At 40.7% G+C, this 17,441-nt stretch overlaps 1 protein-coding gene across 2 annotated transcripts in view; it reads left to right on the forward strand.

The window, feature by feature from the left end:
- The first annotated feature begins 2,228 nt into the window (after positions 1-2,228).
- The window catches only part of col22a1 (collagen, type XXII, alpha 1), a 75,537-nt gene continuing 60,324 nt past the window's right edge, over positions 2,229-17,441 (forward strand). For both annotated transcript variants that reach the window (XM_053685776.1, XM_053685777.1), the window contains exons 1-3: positions 2,229-2,503; positions 9,075-9,220; positions 9,618-10,184. In XM_053685776.1, coding sequence (XP_053541751.1) covers positions 9,130-9,220; positions 9,618-10,184 — 658 coding nt within the window. In that variant the 5' untranslated portion in view covers positions 2,229-2,503; positions 9,075-9,129. The remainder of the gene's footprint in view (positions 2,504-9,074; positions 9,221-9,617; positions 10,185-17,441) is intronic.

Consider the following 17,441-nt stretch of genomic DNA (forward strand, 5'->3'; position numbering starts at 1 on the left):
AAAGTTAAATTAATATTTTACACTTGTTTTTCTAAGGGAATGTCCATGCGTTTTACCAAAAGCTTTTGGAGACTCTTTGTGGGCTTGGTAACCATGTACACACACCTAGGATAAAAAGGCTGCGACTTTTGATTTTTCTTATAATTATCATCAAATATCCAGCAAGCTACAAAATGTATATTTATATGTGTATTCATAATTGAAACCTTTGAGCACTGTTACGCGCTTTTGTGCCATAGTTTTCAGAGCTTTACGCAGGTACTTTTAAATTGAAGTGTTGAAACTCACCCGTGAAGCAAGATATCATTATTTTCAGCATTTCAGTGGCTATATGATGGACCGGTCCTCCATGCAACTGGGAGCGTTCAGCTCGTGATTTTCACGTAGGAGCTTCTCTTCATCACAGACTCTCATTGGATTTTGAAGGCTATGGACAGGACATGGAAGCTCCTACTGGTTCCAATGAGGTGTCAATAGATAGGACACAGCCCGAAGGCCATTTTGAAATCTTCAGATAAGGGCTATTCACTCATAAAAACATGATCTTCTTAGAAAATTTGGAATGATGCAGCAGCAGTCCGTGGGGATTTACTGATATAAAATGTGTTTTGGACTAAATATTTCTACATAATTGGATTGTTTGAACCTTTGCCAGTGTAACAAGTCTGTTTTTGTCGGGATGTTATGGATCAGTGGACTACCATGAGGCTTCAAGGATAAGTTGCTTCCATTTTGCAAATGTTTGTTTGTATGTTGGTGGTCTGAAAAAGACATTGATTGTAGCTGCTGTTGTGATTGTATCTTTAAATCTTAAATCTTGCTGTGCAAGTTGGTGTAAAGGTTAACTTTAGCGCCTCTAACTTCTCCAGTTTGCCTCTGAAGTAATCCTTAATGTTTCTGTGTAGAACCTTAAAGTGGGTTTCCTTTTTTGAACAGAGATGGTTCCAAGTAGAACCCTTGTTATAACCCTCAACTATCCCAAAAAAATAACTGACAAACCACCGAAGGATAGTTCTTAAAGAAACTTTAAAGATTATACCTAGAACCCTGCCGTAGACTGTATTTTCGGAGCGAGAAAGCCTTAAATAAAACCTCCTTAGGATGCTAAGAACTATCTTCATCTTGAAGGGTTCTTTGTGATAAGAGTTTACAATTTCATGTAAAGCATTGTGAGCTAAAAATGAGTTCTGAGCAGCTGGGAGACAGAAGAGAAAGTCGTAAGGGTGGTGTTATTTTAGACTCATGTCAATAAGGTGAATACTTCAGTCTATGAACTGGAGAATAACCAAACACATACTGTATAACGAGCTATTAATCAGTCCGTACAGGATTTTGTGGAGATTTTTTGGTTATTGTTGCGACCAAAAATGCTTGATCTTGCTGTGGCCTTTTGTGCTATTTTTGCGGAAAACTAACGCACGAAGTTGTTCTGCACGGCGTTTCACAGTGACGTTTGTTGGTAAATGAAACCTTTTAGCTGTACTCATGTTCGATATATGTGAATCAAAGAGGGCTTTGGCTGAATGTGCCTTGTGATGATGTCACATGACACATCTCGGCTCAAATATGCAGAAAATCTGCAGTAATTTTGAAATATTGTAAGCTCCTCTGAATATTGCAGAATTTCCTGGATTTTGTGTTCATTTCCGTGGTTGCAAAATTGCAACATCTTGGAGTGACTGATTATTAGATTTTATTTATTTATCTATTTATTTATTTATTTATCATCATCATCATTATTATTATTATTATTATTATTATTATTATTATTATTATTATTATTATTTTAGCTATAACACAGTATACTGTTTATTTATTTATTTATTTATTTATTTAATGTAATTATTAAAATGCTAATTATTTCTTTATTTATTACTGATATAGAACAATGTTCATTGTTATTTATATAGCTTAGTCTTTAATTTTTTTTTTTTTTCATGTAACACAATTTTAAAGATGTTATTCATATAGCTCAATTTTTTGGAGAATTCAGCCATGACCAAGTGATTGGGGGTGTGTTCTCCTGACACATGCAGGTTATAAAGTAATGAAACAGGAAGAGTGAGAGATGAAGAAAGACAAAAATATCCAGGAATCTGGTGCTATAATTGGCTGAGTCTGTCAGGCCCCTTTTTTTGAAGTGAGCTTGCGTGCCCAGCCACCTCGTACCCACTGAAACCTTATCCTCTAAACACAGGTTCCACCCCCCCACACCCCTGCACAGTGACACTGCTGTCTGTCTCTGTCTCTCTCTCTCTCTCATACACACACTCCACCACCTCTGACTACACACACATCTGTGGATTACTCTCGCTCTCCCAGTGTGTGTATGTGTGCGTGCGTGTGTGTGTGTGTGTCTGTGTGTGTGTGTGTGTGAGAGGGATTTCAACACCTGTACAGGTCCAGATCAAAAGATGAGGATGCATGGAAGTTGAAAAGTGTGAGTGTGTTCGAGTGTGTGTAAGGGCTGGAGAAGCTTCTCCATTCAGCACTGATTACACAGGTAAGGATGAACCATCTTTCACATATATAGATATATTGTGTTCTGCAGTTTGTGTCTATAAAGGAACCCTTAAAGACTGTATGTATAACCTTACAGTGGGTTTCCCTTTCTGAGAGGGTTCTCAGAAGTAGTCGGTTTTTAACATGTTGCAGTTTGGAGCTTCTGAGAGTGTGTCTCGGGCTGTTAAGAGGGCTGTGTAAGGGCTGTTAACCCTTAAATATCTAAAGAACAAGTGAAGAACCTTTAGAACACTAAGTACAATAAATACCCGGAGAACCTTTTACTTTTCGCTAATTAAGGGTTCTGTGCCTCCTAAAGGGAAACAGAGTCATTAAGGGTTCCTTCACAGACAAACTGGAGAACTTAAAACAGATATGAATGGACCATCTTCTTCACACATAACATGGGTTTCACCTCTGATGGGGTTCCAAGTTGAATGTTTTTAGGATGCTACGATCTACCTTAACTATCCCTTAGTTAACGACCCTTAACTACCTAAAGAACTAATGAAAGGGGACTTTTTGCTAAGAGTGTATATTCATAGAAAATAGGGTTCTTGTAGCATTTTAAAGCATTCTGCAGTTTGTCTCTCTGAAGAAACCCTCAAAGAACCTATTTACAGCACATTTGCGAGGAACATTTAACTATCCAAATAGTCATTGAATGATACTTTTCTCTAAAGGTGCACACTATTTAAAAAATCCACCTAGAATCTTGAAGTGTTTAGTTTGTACCTTTGTAGGATGTTTAGTGAGTCTTTGTTTAGTGATTCTAGCTGAGATGGTTCCAAGTAGAACTGTTTTAGGATGCTATAAACATTAACTTTCCCTAGAACCTTTGAAGGGTTGTACTTTCTGCTGAGAGTATATTATATATATATATATATATATATATATATATATATATATATATATATATATTCATGGGAAATAATGTTGTGTCTAGCATTTCTTTGTTCCTCTGGATGACCGTTAACGATTCTAGTAGAACCTTACACTGCATTTTCCTTTCTGCCAGAGTTTCAAGTAGACCTTCTTTCGGAAGTTAAGATCCCTCATGAAGCGTACTTGAGGGACCTTTTTTATTTATTAAAAAAAAAAAAAAAAATTCCATGTAGAACATTTAGCTTGTCCATCTGAGGATCCCTTAAAGATACTAGCAGAACTTGACTGTGAGTTTCCCTTTCTGAGAGGGTTCCACGTAGAACCACTTTGAGAAGCTAAGAAGCATTAACTGCCTAAACAAACCTTGAAGGGTACTTTTGCTAAGACTGAACATTATTGGAACAAGGCTTGCATGTAGCAGCTCAAAGCGTTCTACGGTTTGTTTCTCTGAAGGGAACCTTATAGATTGAATACAGAACCTTAGAGTGGGTGTTCCTTTTAGAGACGGTTCCAAGCAGAACCTCATTAGGAAATTAAGATCCCTTTATGATAGTGTTCTGCATTTCGAGAGATACGTTCTCTGATGGAAGTTGGTGTTTATTTATGTATTTATTTTCTGGTTCTGAGAGATTCTCAACTATGGATGTTCCCATAGTTGTGTTTCTTCAAGTTTTTTTTTTTTCCTCCGGGCACGTTTCTGGAGACCGTAGGCTGTTTTGTACATCTCAGGAAGTGCTCAGGAGTGGAATGTCTGGTTTGTTCATCTGCACTTCACTCCCAGGACTATCATTTCCAGGAATTTTCATTTTCTCGTTCATTTTTGGCCCGAGTGAGTCTCCAGTGTGTTAGCAGAGAGATCCGGTGTGGAAACACCAAACATGGAGAGCAGTTCTTTATCCATTTAATCACCTGATTCTAATTTACACTTCACATGCTATGTTTCACACATTTTTCACAGTTCATGTGTTTAGGATTCATTTATTCCGAGTCATTAAATTTGATTTTTTCCTATTTTTTTCCATTTTTCCTATTTTTTTTTCCACGTATGATTTACATTATTCATTTTTACAGTTTTTACACACAATGTATTTATCTTCAATTTTTTTTTTTTTACACAATTCTCTTTCCCCCACATCATTATCACATGTGATTTATACAAATTAATGAATTATTTATCCATTATTTATTAATTAATTTATTTTTTTTACAAATGATTAATGGTTATAGCAGGTTTGCCTCGCACCTCCGGGGTTGGGGGTTTGAATCCCACCTCCTCCCTGTGTGCGCAAACTTGCATGTTCTCCCCGTGCTTTGGGGGTTTCCTCCAGGTACTCCGGTTTCCTCCCCAAGTCCAACGACATGCATTGTAGGCTGATTGGCATTTCCAATTTGTCTGTAGTGTGTGATGTGAGTAAGTGTGTGTGTGTGTGTGTGTGTGTGTGATTGTGCCTTGCAATGGGTTGGCACCTGGTCCAGGGGATAGGCTCCAGACTCCCCACAATGGATGGATGGATTCATTTATTTCTAGATGTTAAACCTAAAATGTAGGTTTTATTGATGGCTTATTATTAACTTGATTTCATTTCACATAGGCCACATGTTTCAGGGCATGACGTGTTGAAATGCACTTTCACATGTGATCACGCATTACTCACATAATCACATGTGTAATGTGCTGTGTGTGAGAGAGGTCAAGCGTGCTCTTAAGGGACACAATGGTGCTTTCTTAGCTAGAATTATAAGTGCCTGCCTGCTGTTACTCCTGGTACTGAACGCTTAAAGAGTGTGTTCAGCCATGAACTGAACCAAAGCTCAGTGAAAATGGTTCCAGCTCCACTCGGGCTCCAGTTCTTTCTAGCTGTCATTCCTCATCAGCGTCCCTTAGGTCTGTTAAAGTTTAGCAATCTCCATGTGGTAAAAGTTTAGTCGCAGCTAAAAACGGTGTCGAGTAAATATCTATGTTCTGAGGATGGAGTCGATGTTCAGTCTGTGTAAGTTTAGCACTTGTGTACAGTATTTGCTCTGAGCAGCCGCTGTTCCTGTGCAGTGGACCAGACCAAAGCAGGACTGGGTGTTCACTTACCAAAACATCCACTGCTGTTTATTCAACTAAGCATGGAAAGAATTTGTTTTCCTTCCTTTGGTTTTCCTTTCCTAATTATAGATCAGTCTCTGTGATCATTTAAACTGCTGTTAATTATAATAGATGAAAAAAAAGACACGATTTAGAGTCCTCGTAAAAACAGCGCTCATTAGCGAGAATTATTACAGTGTGGTTTGGAACGGTGCTAATTACATCCTACAGATTTACTCTCTCACGCTGAACCATTTGTCGCAAACAAACAAACAGACACTCTTCATTTGTTCTGCACTGAGAGAAGATGAAGAGTCAGTGGAGATTATGTGAGCTATTGAGTTCTGGATTCTGATTGGCCAGAAGGGGTCGATTAAATATTTCGATAGCATCTGCAAATCATTCGTTTTTGTTTCGTTATCGTTTCTCTAGTTGTCATGGACTTAGAGCCGGTTGGATGTAATTGCAAGTTAAACCTTTAGTAATGATCCAAATCAGCAGGCGGAAACACAGTGAAGAAACAAGCAAAGGATGAAGAGCGTGAACTGGGAAAACCGGGTCAAAACATGACGGAAACAAAAAATGTCAAAGCCAGGAAGAATGACATGGAGAAAACCTCTCAGAATTCGAAATCAAAATCAAATGACAAAACCTCGCACGTAACTGTGTGAATGTGTGCTGTGATTAACAAGACATGCGAAACAGGGACGGTAGAGCTCAGGTGAGGTAGAGATCAGGGGAGGTAGACCTCAGCGAAGGTAGAGCTCAGATGAGGTAGACCTCAGGGAAGGTAGAGCTCAGGGGAGGTAGACCTCAGCGAAGGTAGAGCTCAGATGAGGTAGACCTCAGGGAAGGTAGAGCTCAGGTGAGGTAGACCTCAGGGAAGGTAGAGCTCAGATGAGGTAGAGCTCGGGGAAGGTAGAGCTCAGATGAGGTAGAGCTCAGATGAGGTAGAGCTCAGATGAGGTAGAGCTCAGGGAAGGTAGAGCTCAGATGAGGTAGAGCTTGGGGAAGGTAGAGCTCAGATGAGGTAGAGCTCAGATGAGGTAGAGCTCAGATGAGGTAGAGCTCGGGGAAGGTAGAGCTCAGATGAGGTAGAGCTTGGGGAAGGTAGAGCTCAGATGAGGTAGAGCTCAGATGAGGTAGAGCTCAGATGAGGTAGAGCTCGGGGAAGGTAGAGCTCAGATGAGGTAGAGCTCGGGGAAGGTAGAGCTCAGATGAAGTAGAGCTCGGGGAAGGTAAAGCTCAGATGAGGTAGAGCTCGGGGAAGGTAGAGCTCAGATGAGGTAGAGCTCGGGGAAGGTAGAGCTCAGGGAAGGTAGAGCTCAGATGAGGTAGAGCTCAGGGAAGGTAGAGCTCAGATGAGGTAGAGCTCGGGGAAGGTAGAGCTCAGATGAGGTAGAGCTTGGGGAAGGTAGAGCTCAGATGAGGTAGAGCTCAGATGAGGTAGAGCTCGGGGAAGGTAGAGCTCAGATAAGGTAGAGCTCGGGGAAGGTAGAGCTCAGATGAGGTAGAGCTCGGGGAAGGTAGAGCTCAGATGAGGTAGAGCTCGGGGAAGGTAGAGCTCAGATGAGGTAGACCTCGGGGAAGGTAGAGCTCAGGGAAGGTAGAGCTCAGATGAGGTAGAGCTCAGGGAAGGTAGAGCTCAGATGAGGTAGAGCTCAGGGAAAATAGAGCTCAGGGAAGGTAGAGCTCCGGTGAGGTAGACCTCAGGGGAGGTAGACATCAGGGAAGGTAGAGCTCAGTTGAGGTAGACCTCAAGTGAGGTAGAGCTCAGGTGAGGTAGAGATCATTTTTATTTAACATTTACCAGCCATGGTAATTTGATGTCATTTGCTGAGCTCAGGGTTGAGTAGACCGTCCCAAAGTTCCAATTAGGATAAGTTGAGGAGGTGTTTTCTTTATGACCATTATTCCAATGCAGTGTAACTTGTTTTAATGGAAATTTCAGCACAGTAAATGTAACTATAACTGGACAAAAAACATGACTTGTCATTGTTGAACAAGGTACACAAGTCAGTGTAGTACAGGAGGAATGAAACACTTTAAAGAATCATTTTCAGGATGGTAACAGTAACTCCATTCTGTCGCTGATTATGTTCTTATTTCCTGCATGCTGCAAAATGTTTAGTCCTGGCAAAACTGTGAATGCTGTAGCACCAAGGATTAATTATTCATGCTCATGCTCATGATCAGTGTGAGCGAACATTAAGGCAAATCAACAAAACCAAAGGGGGAATTTTGTGTTTAAAGTCTGTGGAAGTGACTACAACATTTTGGGTTTAAATCTGAAGTGCACCACTGTTCTTTAATCCTCGACTGCTCCGCTCTGTATTCGGATTGAATCCTGAGCGATACGCTTCGGATTTAAAAAAAAAAAAAATGTTAAATAAGTTCATGTAAAAGCAAACCATGCAGTGTTTATCTCATTCATTATAAATGATTAGAACACATTTGTGTTTGGATTCCCTGACCCAGGAACATCTTATAAACCTTTTTTTCCCCTGCTTGTTAAACCTTAAGCTTCTCTGCAGCTGGATGTTGGAGTTCATCCAGAGTTTTATAGTGACCACTAAGAAAAGCAACAAGAGACATTATATAATGGTATATGATGGATTAGATTTGCCAGACAGTCGTTTCAGAGGTTAAACATGCTGGAAGGAAGTATGGATAAAGGGCTTTAAGTCAGTTCTGGAGGTCAAGAGTGGTGAAAAAGGCTCAGTGGGAGTTCACAGGCTAACTATTGTTAGCTATTAACTATTAACTATTGTTCGGTTGTGAATTCTTTTTATGGAAATCTTTTAAAAATGTCTTTGCTAAATGTCTTTGTGTCTTTATACCCTGACCTATTTGTGTGCTAGCATGAGGAGATGTTTCTGCTGGCGAGAACAAAGCACTGGCTAAAGGCATCCCCCACCCCCACCACCACCACCACCACCACACTTGAACTTGTCTCGTGTGAGAACCTAAAGATAAAATGAATTTAATCTGAAACTTACACAAAATAGCCCATAATATTGGGGGGTGGGGTGCTAAAATTAAAATCGTGTTGTGCGCAGTTCACACCCTTGCATCTTGCCTAGCTCTATAGCATGTTGCACAAACAGCATTGTGAAGATCGAGAAGCAAGTCTGTAACAAAGCTCAGATAACAATATGTCAATCAATCAAAGTTTGGTTATAAAAAAAAAAAGAGATTAATTGTATAGAATATGGTACAACGATGTCTCTGCCTAGACAAGGCCGCCCACTAAAAGTCAGTGACTGGGTAAATTAGTCAGAAAAAGGTAGCTCTCAGTTTTGGTTTTTGGTGCAGGTAGTAACACTGGAAAATGAATAAGATTGGAAGCGGGGGTGGGGGCTGGTGTGTGTGTGTGTGTGTGTGAATACTTACACAACCCACAGTACCATTTGTGGCTATTAGAATTTCAACATCTTGTGGAAAAGTCTTGTTCAATAGCATTAAGCAGATATTTCCCAATGAGAGCCAAGACAAACAACCTGCTTTCCTTCTGTTTTATTCAAGATTTATTTGCTTACAAGATTAATTTGTTCTTCTCAGCAGGCTCTCAGGATAAGTCATGACTAATCTCCTTCATGTGCTCTGTTCACAGGAGGGGAATTTTTTTGATCATCACAGCCTAACGTGTAGTAAAAGCTGAGGCAGACATGACGGCACAGTTTTGGTGCAGGATCCTACTGATCCTGACCGTTCTGGCCTTGACCTTGTACAGTGATGGGGTCAAGGGTCAGAGGGCAGGTAAGTTCTTCTGCTGACTTCAAGTAAATATAACAGCCTGAAGGTAATAGAATATGAGCCAGATACTTATAAATATGTTAGAAAAATGTATGTTATTTCCATCTGAATTAGTCTGAGAGAACAGAAAGTTGCCTTGGATGCTGGTCTGCTTGAACGGATGGATTTAACATGTGTACAAAGCTTCTATACTTGGCCAGAAACCACAGTGTGGGTTTGTCGAGTAATAGGCCAAGGAACTTGGGTTAACAGAAGGCCAGTCTCCTTGAATTCCTACTTCTAGACATGCAAAATGACTTTAATGACAAATTCCTCAGAAATACTTCTTAGGTTCTCAACAAACATAACAAGAATGGTTAGGTTTTACTGTATTTAAACTTTACCACATCTTCCTTGACAGGTTGTAAGAATGTCCACTATGACCTGGCGTTCATCCTCGACACCTCATCCAGTGTTGGCAAGGACAACTTTGAGAAGATCCGACAGTGGGTTGCCAACCTGGTGGAGTCGTTTGACGTTGGTGAGGATAAGACTCGTGTGGCAGTAGTGCGCTACAGTGACCGTCCCACCACCGAGTTCAACTTGGCCAGGTACAAAACCCTCGATGAGGTCAAAATGGCAGCCAGGAACATCCGATATCTGGGTGGCAACACCAAAACTGGAGACGCTATCGGCTACACCACCGCCAACATCTTCAACGTCCAGGCAGGAGCCAGACCTGCTGCCCGGGGCATCCAGAAAGTGGCCATTTTGCTAACAGATGGGCGGAGTCAGGATTACGTTCTGGAGCCATCCGTTGCGGCGTCCAGGGCTGGGATCAGGATGTTTGCAGTGGGGATTGGCGAGGCGCTGAAAGAGGAGTTGGAGGAGATTGCGGCTGAGCCAAAAAATGCTCACGTCTTCCACGTGACAGATTTTGATGCCATTGACAGAATCCGAGGCAGGCTCAGGAGGAGACTCTGTGAGAGTAAGTAATCAAATGTCCCTTCTAGTTTCAAATGTGTCATAGATTAAAGATTTTGAAGAAGGGACTCTCTGATTAGCTCAGACTTAAAGCTACAGTGCCGTCTGACGCACATAATCTATTGTTCTACTTTATTCTCAATGAGTACTTGTGTAATTCCTCACCAACATATACCGTATGACCTGAAATGTTTTGCCATTCCACATTCTCATGTACCACGGCACTGCTCCACATCAGAACATTGTTGGTCCGGCGTTGTTTGGCATGTAACCGGAGCCTTTTTTTTTCCCGAAAACATTTTCGTGGTTTCTGACCTTGGTGTTGAGAGCAAAACTGGGACCTCAGCTGTCACAGATCGTTTCTTCTCCATGTGTAAATATACACTTTAAATGATATGTGGTATCAAGTTAGATAGCCATTACAGCCAACAAGCTGGTGCTTGTACTAAATTCCATGAATGTGAAGGTTAAACCATGCAGTTCTCAGAGCAGTGAAGCATGCAGCGTGGAACCGGAGCTGGCTATTTCAGTGCACATGGAGATTTGTGTGTTTTGGGTGTTTGTGTAATTTTTTTTGATAATTACAGTCCTAGAGATTCATTAGTAAGCACTATACCTACTGTGAGCTGGTCAGCCTGAACGTCTATAACTTTCTACAAAAAGTCCCTTAGATTTGCATCGTGCCTAACAGCATGATAAAATCGCACACCCGAGGGGCTTATTGCTTTATTTGGTTGTGAGCTGAGATTTTCTTGGTGGTTTGTGAACGCATACTGGGACATCCTCACCAGTGGATGATGTGTTGGCATTGCGATCAAAGAAAGCCAGCAAGAAAGTTCTGGCAGTGTGAGAATTTATTCTTCATAAAATCTCGGAGTTACGCAGCTCTAAATTCAGGAGCGGTAGTTGCAATTGCAAAATGTAAATGTTTAATTAATTAATCTACAATCTTCACGTTAATTTATATAATATGACTAGCCTACATGCCTGGGCCGTTGTCAGTGTGTATAGGATTTCGCGGAGCTTTTTTGGTCATTGTTGTGGTCAAAAATGCTGGATTTTATTGCAGTTTTTTTCGCAACTTGCGATGCGACTTGTGGAGTTTTTTTGTGCTTTTTTGCGGAAAACTACTTCTTTCGCAGTGATGTTTGTTGGTAAACGAGACCCTTTAGCTGTGCTCATATTTGATGTATGTTAAACAAAGAGGACTTTGGCTGAATGCGCATTGTGATGACATCACATGACGTGTCTTGGCCCAAATCCGCGGAAAATCTGCCCTAATTTTGAAAAAGCCCCTGCGAAGTTTGCTTGATTTTACGTTAATTTCTGAAATCCTGAATTGTGAAATCCCAGAGGGACTGACTTGTACAGTGAGCTGCAAAGCTAACACTCTAAGCCAAAATTGAAAAAAAAAAAAAAATAATAATAATAAAATGAATATGAATTATACGTCACGTAATTTTTTTTTTCCCTGAATTATATTTAATACATTTACATTTTCCCCGGTGTTTATTTTTTTCTGTTTTGTAACCGTTAGTTGTAAGAGTTGACTTTAAATAGATAGATTTCCAAAATGACAGTTTACAGAACACTCAATACCATTCTCAGATATGAAATATATCTCAAAAATACAGTTCTCAAAATAATCGAATTTCAAAAATTCAAATCTCTAAAATAAATTTCACACGTTTTAATCCCCCCAAAAAAATTAAATCTGGGAAATTATAATCCCAAAACGCAAATCTAAAAACAATTACATTTAAAAAATGCAAATAAAAATACATCAAATTCTGATCTGAATTAGGCCAAAGACGACGCCTCTAGGATTCCTGGGGAAACGCTGAAGCTTTCGTATCATGCAATGGACAGAACAATATATCCTTACTACATCAAGCCCACTTTGAAGAATGGGAATTCTCAAAAACTGCAAATCCTCTTCTCATCTTAAAATGTCTTTTCTTCAGGCATATCATTGCTACTATTAAACCGAAGGCTTGTTTGTGTTCATTTTCTGCGCTGATTGATGACATAATCAGAATATGGTCATTTTCTTTAACCAGACAGAGTAAAGCCAACTTAAACCGGTTAAAACTGATCTATTCCTCAAAAATTGACAGCAAACAATTTAAAACAAAACATTAAAAAAAAATAAATCGTATGGTTTACACCAAAATAACCCAATTTTCCATCCAGAAAACAACATTTTAGGGAACATTTTGCGATGCCTTATTGAATTCAGACAATCAAAAGAGACGATTGAGAAGAGAAAGAAAATGAGAAAAAACAGACAGACGGACAGATCCGTTCCAGATATATTTAAAGCGCTCCACTCTGAGTCCGGGACTCGCCTACGTTTAAGAACCTCTCGCCAAACGTGAGTCACAGTGCTGAGTATATCTCAGACTCCAGAACACCACTATCAATTTGGGAATTTAGCATTGTCCCTCAATGCCTCCAATTATGCATGCTGTCCAGCTCGAAGATAACCGGTTTCACCAGCCACTGTGCATTTACATCTAAGAATACCTGTGGAGAGAAAGCATGGCACGCTCACAGCCCAAGTTATATTTTGCTCTGGAAATTACAGTTCTAATGTTCCCAGTGGAACTGGGCTTCACCGTGGCGTGTTTGCACCTTTTAATCTGCAGCTTTTACTTTCATAAACTGCGAGTTATGAGTCCCACTGTGTAATTAGTTATACTTTAATGTATAAATACTGTCATTGGAGCTAATGTAAAGGAGGTTCCACCCAAAAAAACATGTCCTCCTCGGAAGAACAAGATCCTAAAATCGACATCTGTTCATTCAACCGTCATCTGTATTGCTCAGACTTAAAGCTGTTTTCTGAAGACTGTAGAGTTAGCTAGCTCGGACAAAACACTGTATCGCCATGGAGATGTTTTACCGCTTAACAAATAAACAACTCGGATTAAAATTAGCTTCCGATCTCTACAGCTCAGGATCGCATGTTTATATGGCAGCGCTGTTGAATTCTGGATTCTGATTGGTCACAAGGTGTTGACTGATGATATATTCATATGCGCTCGTTCTAATACTTTGTTTCTATAGTGACGGCTCGTTCACGGCGTGGACGGCGGATGCTCGACGTACAGTAAATGGGTTAAAAAACGCATATAATCGATGATATTGTGAGTGTTTCTGTAAGGAGCTGTTTGTTTAACAGTCTCCAGTGTTAGTGCTTTGTAACAGTCTCTTGTAACTTGTGTAACTTGTAAAGCTGTAAATTCTCCAGCTTCCTGTAAGGAAACTGTATGGCCCTGACCCAAGCGCCCCTCCCCTATTGCTCCCACATCAGGACGGTTCCTCTCCAGGATCCTCTGCTGGATCTGCATCCATATGTCCGTCAAGCTTTCTGTCACAATCGGGAAGCACGTGAACGTAATGTCTTTTGGAATTTAAATTTAACATCCCGTACTGATTCTTGCGTGATGCCAGATTTTGCACAGATTCGGAGCACTGACTGACTGGATTGACCGATCAGAGCCGAGTCTTCCACAAAGCCGTGTAATAACAGACGTTATTCGTGTTTCCTTTGATCTCATGGCTGTTCATTTGCATAATTACATATCTACTGCATGTGCGTATAATAGACAACAAATAAACAGATTATAATTTTCTTTTAAAATAAGAAACGCTGTAATATAATCATTTAAGGCGTATAAAGCCTTCAGTGCCGGTGCTTTCATCTTTTTTGTCCTGGAACAGAAGAGTTTTATCACGCGTTCCTGCTGGGCTTTGATTATGAACGGTGGTCCACCCTTAGCCACAAAGCAGCTAGTCTCTAATCACATCCAATACGCTGCTAAATCCAACATCAACAAGCTGTGAGAGGTTTTGGACATCTCAAATCTGCTTTTAATTAGCCAGCTGTTAGTCTGACAAGCACCAGGGGAAAGTTTAGATGAGGCCTTTTCCTCTGTGAACGTCCTCACTGCTGTCCTGCTGTGGTACGCACGCACCCACACCCACACCCACACACACACACACACTCCTGAGAGAGTCTGCGCTTCATATCGCTCATCCGAACCTAATGAATGTTATAGTGGGAGATTTTTTGTAATGACAGCTTTTGTGCTTAACCAGTAAACAAACAAGGGTTGCGTATACATACTGTTATATAGCCCATTCTGTGCGATGGCAATCAATGGAAACGTTCATATAGATAGTATATTGCCTTTATTATAATAGCTAGTCATTAGTGTAAGGAATAAAACACTCCGTGTCATGCTGATGCAGGAAAATTATCAGTGACATTAAATTCATTCATTCATTGATTTAATATATCTGCATTTTTCTCTCACATCACAACAATTTTCCAGTGATTACATCTGTATATTTATTAACAGAGACGTCATACTTCAAAATGTTTTTTATTTTTTTATCCATCTATAGTTGCATCGAATGATGTGGAACATCCGAGACGCAGGATAGTTCCTGTTCTCACCGACGTTGTAGCAGCTATAAACAGTCGTTCCCTCGCCAGCCCTCTCTTTGAACTCTTTCTTGATGTCGATAAGACGTAGAAACGAGACACGGCTTTACGCCGCAAAGAAGCGTGAACCCGTCTGGCCTGAAGATGTCGGAAAACTGAAAGTTACAGCTTCACCTCTGACTTTTACAAAGGCGCTGACACTGGAGACTCCTTCCGTAAAATGTTACATAAAATTCAACGGATCAATGATTACACACGCTTTTAATCCGTTTGTGTATCTGTGAACGAGCTGTTACTATAGAAACAGTGGTGCAGTCGGGGCTTCTGCGTTACTCATCAGAAGGTCAGAAGTTCAAGCCCCAGCACTGCCAAGCTTCCACTGCTGGGTCCTTGAGCAAGGCCCTTAACCTACAATTAGTCAGTTGTATAAGTGAGCTAAATGTAAGTCGTTCCGGATACCTTCAACGGATGCCAAATGCCATAAAATGTAAACGTAATAAACGATAACGTAGTAAAACGAGCGCATTAATATAACGCTGCTGTTATCGAGAATTAATCACCACCTTCTGCCCAGAACTCAACAGTGTGGTGTAAATATTATGGTGTATTGCCTCAGCAGCATGCCGCAGTTAAATAACTGATTGAAATGTAGATATCACTGACAGATCTCCCACGATGTTTTATCATCATGCCTCAGAGGTACGGCACAGCACAGGTCTCCTTTTTCCAGCTTCGTTTGCATTCACAGATGAAAAACTGGCCTTGAATCGATCTTATGCTAAACTACCCATGGCCTGTATGTACAGTTCCGCCCTGTACAGCACCTTGCACAGCCATTTTGAGAGAAACCCTTACATTAAATTACAGTGAGCAGACCACAGAGACAGGAAGTAGCTCGGTTAGATAGCAATCAGGCTTTTCACCGCTTTATCATTTGGCTTGCTGTACGGATACGGAAATGACCACGGAATGACATAAGCGGCCATTTAAAGAGCTGCCGTGGTTTAGTATTACGGGCTGGTTTACGACGTCGTACCCCTTCAGGGAAGATTGACTGGTTAGGCCAGAATATACAGATCTATTCCCCAAGGACTTCCAGCAAAGTCCATATTATGATTCCGTCCTAAACGTTTGCACAAGAACACAAAATTAAATAATGATTTCAGAGCTGTGAAATTACAGACAATTAGGGCTAATGAGCAACACCTAGGTTATCAATATACACTATATGGCCAAAAGTATGTGGACCCCTGACCATCACGAGAGATCTGTGATCGCATAACTGGTAGCACACAACTGTATAGAATGTCTTTGTGCGCTGCTTCACTGGAACTAAGAGAGCTAAACCTGTTCCAGCATGACGACGCCCCTGTGCACGAAGCGAGCTCCGTGAAGACGTGGTGTGTGAAGGTTGGGAAGAAGGTAGAAGAACTCGAGTGTCCTGCACAGAGCCCTGACCTCAACCCAACGGAACACCTTTGGGATGAACTGGAACCGGAGCCTCCTCACATCAACATCATGTTCAACAAGCACATATGGGTGTGACGGTCAGGTGTCCACATACTTTTGGCCTGGTCGTGTAGATCCACCATTTTTGTTGTGGACATATATGGTGCACTCAGTTGGACCTCTCCCATGCTGACCTGGAGCATAAACTCCCACCAGGTTTACAAAAGTTTTTATGAATTTTCTTTGTATTTACATCCATATGTGGGTAAACACCAATCATGTATAAATTAGCAAGCATGTCCACGGCACAGCTGATTTACTTTTAATGATGCCAATAAAAGGCAAAGCTCACAGAGAACTGAAAACAACAACAGTATAGTGACAATATGATGAAAGAGCACCTCCTAAGCATGGGATACGCTAAATCCTCCAGCAACGCAGCTCAGCCACCGCAGCCTGTCCACAGACACACTCGAACTCGTCCTTCTTTTAACAGGGTGCCATTTCTTTTGTCCTCATTGTCCTCAAGCTTGACCTTATTTGTGTTTGGTTTAGATTGCTTGTCTTCAAGTCATCAATATGACACGACTTCAACGAAACTTCGTCGAATGTTTGTGTGTAATTGAAACCTGACGGCGTAATTCGTACTTAAAATCACGGTAACGCGCAATTATACCACCGGAAGCGGACAGACTGAGGTCCTGAGCAATACTCGGGATAGGAACTTTTTTTTTTTTTTTCTCGAACTAGCTGAATTTTCTAATGCAAAAGCTCTTGCGAATGATTTACGGATACGTTTACTTGTTTCCGGAACGATTTTAAAAAAAAAAGATGCGTTTAAACCGCTCAAACATGCCATTGTTATATAATCTAACAGATATACAGTAGACATTACTCTTTTGGAAAAAAAAAAAAAAAAAAAAAAAAAAAAAAAAGGTTGATTTTGTGTCGTTAAAGTTTAATGTCATGATGTCAATATCAACATTTTCCTCCGAAAGATTAAAGCGTAATCAAACAGTAATCAAATGGAACTTTCTCTTGAACTTACAGCGATTTCAGCGGTCTTTAAGGATCGCTACTCATCACGCCGTACGAGACCCCGATAAAAACCTCGTCCGAAATTTACAACAGACTGTCTCGTGATCTTCTATCGTATGATGAAAATCCTCTAACGATAGACCTTCGAAGAAAACACTTACGATCGATCGACGTGATCCGGAAATCGGCTCGGGCAGATCTTGCGCCTGAGGTAATGAGTTTTTTTTCCCTGTCCGTTAGTGTGTTCACTTTACAGTACAGCATTTGATAGACGCCCTCATCCAGAGCGACTTACGGTTATCTCATTATACAACTGAGCAG

This window comes from Ictalurus punctatus, chromosome 14 (assembly GCF_001660625.3).
Source record: "Ictalurus punctatus breed USDA103 chromosome 14, Coco_2.0, whole genome shotgun sequence".
Lineage (NCBI taxonomy): Eukaryota > Metazoa > Chordata > Actinopteri > Siluriformes > Ictaluridae > Ictalurus > Ictalurus punctatus.